Raw genomic sequence first — 4,423 nt, 5'->3', positions numbered from 1 at the left:
CGCCATCGCCGGCGGTACGTAGGTAGCCGCAGTTGCGGGCCGCGGTGCAGCTGGCGGCACCGCCGCCGCTGGAGCTGCGAAAAGCACACAGCACACATATGGGGGGGGATAGAGATTGGGTGGAGGCTGGGGGGTAAGACGAACCACTGGCGAATGGAGCCGATAGGCTGGCGGGTAGGGTAGAGGATGTTACGTAGCCGAATGACTTGATGGGGTCAAGTGACATTCCATGTCGGTTTGGGTGGCGGTGGGTCCAGCCGAATGTCCTCCGGTCCCCTTGGGCCCTTCACTGCCCCTCAGAAACCGTTGGAAGGGCACGAGGGTGTTTCCCAATCCTTTCGAAATTTCGAAACCACGTGTGTGTCAAAGCCATGCGTAGCAGCTCGTGGAGAACAGGCTGTGGCCGCATGTCGCCCCTTTTCCGCCCTATCCCCCCTTTCCCAGTCGGAGCAGTTGGTGCTTTGGAATCTTTGCAGGAACCTACATGCAGCTCCTTCGCCCCTTTCTCCCCTTCGATATAAACAGCAACAACAACAGCAGTAACAACAGCAGAAGCAGTGCACATTTCCCGCGCCATTGGCTCAATGTGACCGGGAGGAAAGCCTCGCACTGCCACCGAAACCAAGGGCCCTTTGCCGTACCGGCAGGCGTGCCCAAGAACGGCGCACGAGTCGTTGCCACTTGCGCTGCTCCTGCCTGCTGGAACTGCTGTTGTGGTATTCCCATCCCCATCCCCATCCCCACGCCCACGCCGGGGCCTTGTATTGAAGCTGGAGGAATGAAGCCGGCACCGCCACTGGGCGCGTGACCCGCAGCCGCCGCAGCTGCGGCGGCGGTGGCAGCGGCGGCGCGGGAGGGCACGAACGGCGCCGCCTGAGGGTGCAGAGCTGAGGCGGCTTGTGGCGGCGGCGGCACCGCCGTAACGGTCGGGGGGATGTAAGTCGGTGCAGGCTGGGGTTGCTGCTGTGTAGGGCCCGCCTGCACAGGGCCCTGTCGGTATGGGAACGGTACGGCAGGTGTGGCTGTCGGAGCCGCCTTGACTTCCGGCGTGGGCACTGGTGGGGGTTGTGGTGGGGCCGGCGCCAGAGCGGGGCCCGGGGCGGGAGCTGAGGCCGGGGCAATGCCTGGGCCTATGGCTGGCGGAGGCGGTGGCGGTGTCGCGGGAGGCTCTGGAGAGGGCTCGGTCACAGCCGGAGATGCAGGAAGGGACAGGGACCGGAGGCCTGGGTATTAGTGCTTTGCACAGCGGAACGGAGAAAACAATCGAAAACTTCTGTTCCAGTGGAGATGGACTGCTGACGATCATGCTGCGGAAGCAAAGTATTGAACGAAGAGCAGGATGAGATTTCGGACCCACAGTCTTTGGGTGCGCTTTCAACTACAATGTTGAAACTGCTCCCGGAGATAATACGTCTAAAGCATTAACATGGATAGAACTGGCCAGTTGCTGAGAGGAGTCTGATTACGTACCAGGAACAGGCGAAGGCGCCGTCACAACCTGCTGCACAGAGGGCTTCTGAGCCGAGAGGGAGACGCGATTGGATCGTAATCGATCAATCGCGAGCTTAAGGCGATCGATTGTTGCTCTCGCCTCATCCTTGTCAAGTTCCAGGTGCACCCGGCAAGAGCCGGGACCCGCAGGGTTCGGGGGAATCGCAACAACACCCATGTTATTTGTCTTTATGCTATATGTCTAACAGTAAGCGTAACTTGAGTGCAGTTTAAGCCTCCGATTCAATCGCGTAACACATCACTGTAGATAGCAGGACAGGAACATCATCGCAGCGAGTATTACAACGCCAATAACTACTCCACGACATGCTTCATAACACATCAATACATACTTCGAACGTTCTTTGAAGATTTCATCCTCAACGGGGGAGAATAACGTACGAGTGTACGAAGTAACAAGAGAAGCTCGCTCCATTGGGTTTTCTATCCATGCTTTGCTGCATGCTCATGCGCGATGCTTTGTGTAAATTATGAAGCCATAGCACACGCGGTATTTAGGACTATCCTTCAAAGAGGTTCCGCGCCCAGCCTGCTCCCGCTGCAAAGCAATTTAAGTATTCATGTTAAGAGGCTGTCATTCTTCTCGAATCACATTTTATATTTGTCGAAACGCTACTTGTGAGTGACCGTAACGTCTGGGACGACAAAGCTCTGCGGTCTAGAGGCGCTGTGACCAGGACAGATGCCGGCGAGCAGCGTAGGTGACAGGTGAGCCATGGGGAAACTTTTTGTCATCGAAGGCGGCTTTCTTCGTGTACATGGTCCATGTCACAGCTTTTGCGAGGTTGCGGCGAGGCCCTGGCTATGCTGACATGTCATATGGATACCTTTTACGCAGCGAGACTCGGAGCATTAACAGCTTTGCGAGCAGCTTAAGCCAGCGCTCCTTCTTCGGCAAGCTCAGCAAGTATGAGCTTAAACGCCGTTTTTATGAAAAATTGGATGACTTCAAAAACAAGGTTCTCCTGCATAAGGAGCAAGGGTGAGCGCCCAACCAACTGAATTCCGTTCAGGCATACAGTTCCTTACCAGGCCCACCTGAACTGAACCATGATGCGGTACTAGCCTTGGACAAAACTTACATCGTTCGGCATCCGCAAAAACATACCTGCACATCCTCCCCACCTCCCCCCCTTTGAAGCGCCTACTAACAGCCTTTCCTGTCCCGCGCTCTACCCCTCGCCATCATGCCTCTTAACTTCTTTCCCCTCTCCGCCTCCTGGTCCCCAGAACCCTTTCCATCCGCGCCTCGACCTCCACCCCCCACCCGTCGCACTCAGCCTGAACTGACTCCCCTGTCATTACCACTGCTATTGCTGCTACTGCTACTGCTACTGCGAAGGTTAAAGACGTCCATACTGCCCAATACCACCCACTGCTACTGCTGCTACTGCTGCTGCTGCTACTGCGGTCTGCTGCCGTGGCTTGACTACACACACATACACACACACACGCGCACTCAATGGCAATCCCCCCTCTCATCTGGCCCTGCAGGTTCATCGTGTACCGGGCCCGCTGCATGTACTCGGGCGGTGTGGTGGTTCTCAAGGGCTACAGCCGGGAGAGCCTGACCCTGCAGACCCGCCAGCGGGTGTACTCGGAGGTGTCGCTGCTGCAGAGGGCCCAGTGCCCCTTCATACTCAAGTGCTTCGACTCGTTCGAAGACCAGGTACGGCTGTGAGGGGGCTGTGAGGGCGAGTTGGTTGACTGGTAAAGAGGGGGGTTTAGGGTCCGGTGTTCAGGATGCTCCCGTTCAAGGGTGGGTGGGTGGTGGAGATGGGTGGTTGGGCCAGGTGTGGGGAAATGTGGGGGGCCCGGAAGGGCGGCACAGCACCACCGGATAGGGCGCCGGGGAGAAGGTAGGGGGGAGTTAAACGGCAGGCGGAAAGGGCGGGGAGGGGGGGGCCCTCCCAGCTCGCGCCTGTTGTATGTACGGTTGTATGTACGGGGCCTGGTGGGGGTGCGAGGTCGGGGGATTCCCTGGGTGGGGGCTCGTTCGGAGGGGGGCCCCAGGGGGGGGGGAGCTGCTGCCCGGTCGCTAGGTGCGGCATCGGCACATCTGTATGTCAGTCCACCAACTCGCACCGGCGCCGGCGCCGGTGTCAGCTCGCGGTGGAAGAGGAGGAGGGGGAGGGGGAGGTGCCTCCGCCAGCCAGGGCGACATGCGCACGTCTCTTTTGCGTTCTACATCCATCTGGCCCAATAGTACTGTTCCTATAACTATGACTTTAACTTTAGCTATCAGCATTCAGACCCCTCTCCCGCACCCGCCGAGGGCCATCGTAACCCCCTTTGGCCGCTGCTTCCTCACTTGTGCGTCTTCCGCCCCCCTCCCCCCTTCCCGGGGCCCATGTTGCGGTCCAGGTGCTGCTGCCCATCCTTCAGACCCTGGCCTACCTGCACGCGGAGGGGGTCATACACAGGGACATCAAGGTACAGCCGGCGGGGGCAGGGTGGGGGGGTGGGTGGGGGGGGAGGGGAAAGAGTGTCGTGGAAGTGGGAGAACTGGAGTTGCATGCAAGAAGTGGGGCGTTAGCTGGGGTGCGGGAAAAGAGGAAGTAATGGACACGGGATGTTTCCCGAAGAGAGGAGAGGAGAGGGCGGCCAGACCGTCACGTCATTGCCACGCCACGTGGCGGCCCAGACACATCAAGACGCGTGTGCCGTTTTGTGTGCCGCATATGGAATGTGGTGGGCGGGAATGGTACGCAAGACGCTAAGGGCCAGCTGTGTATGTGGTCGGGGAGGAACGGTGTCTTCCCCCAACTTGCACTACACAGCTTTGGGAACGGTCGCGCTTGGCTCCCACCTGGGGGAGGTAGTCGCGGCTGTTACTCTTTGCCGATAATGAGACCAGGTATACAGCTGATATTAGTACGACACGTCTTCGGCACAGCAGCACCCTTGTGCG

The 4,423-nt window shown here is 58.8% G+C and overlaps 1 protein-coding gene across 1 annotated transcript in view; it reads left to right on the top strand.

Moving 5' to 3' along the window:
- Positions 1-2,194: 2,194 nt before the first annotated feature.
- The window catches only part of VOLCADRAFT_92959 (uncharacterized protein), a gene marked incomplete at both ends in the record, with an annotated part of 12,204 nt that continues 9,975 nt past the window's right edge, over positions 2,195-4,423 (top strand). Inside the window, 4 exons of the mRNA XM_002952353.1 lie at positions 2,195-2,220; positions 2,351-2,494; positions 3,007-3,181; positions 3,877-3,945. Of these exons, the coding sequence (XP_002952399.1) occupies positions 2,195-2,220; positions 2,351-2,494; positions 3,007-3,181; positions 3,877-3,945 (414 nt within the window). The remainder of the gene's footprint in view (positions 2,221-2,350; positions 2,495-3,006; positions 3,182-3,876; positions 3,946-4,423) is intronic.

Source organism: Volvox carteri, assembly GCF_000143455.1.
Source record: "Volvox carteri f. nagariensis unplaced genomic scaffold VOLCAscaffold_29, whole genome shotgun sequence".
NCBI lineage: Eukaryota > Viridiplantae > Chlorophyta > Chlorophyceae > Chlamydomonadales > Volvocaceae > Volvox > Volvox carteri.
The sequence above is the reverse complement of the archived record's forward strand: the minus strand, read 5'-3'. Positions and strand labels throughout refer to the sequence as shown.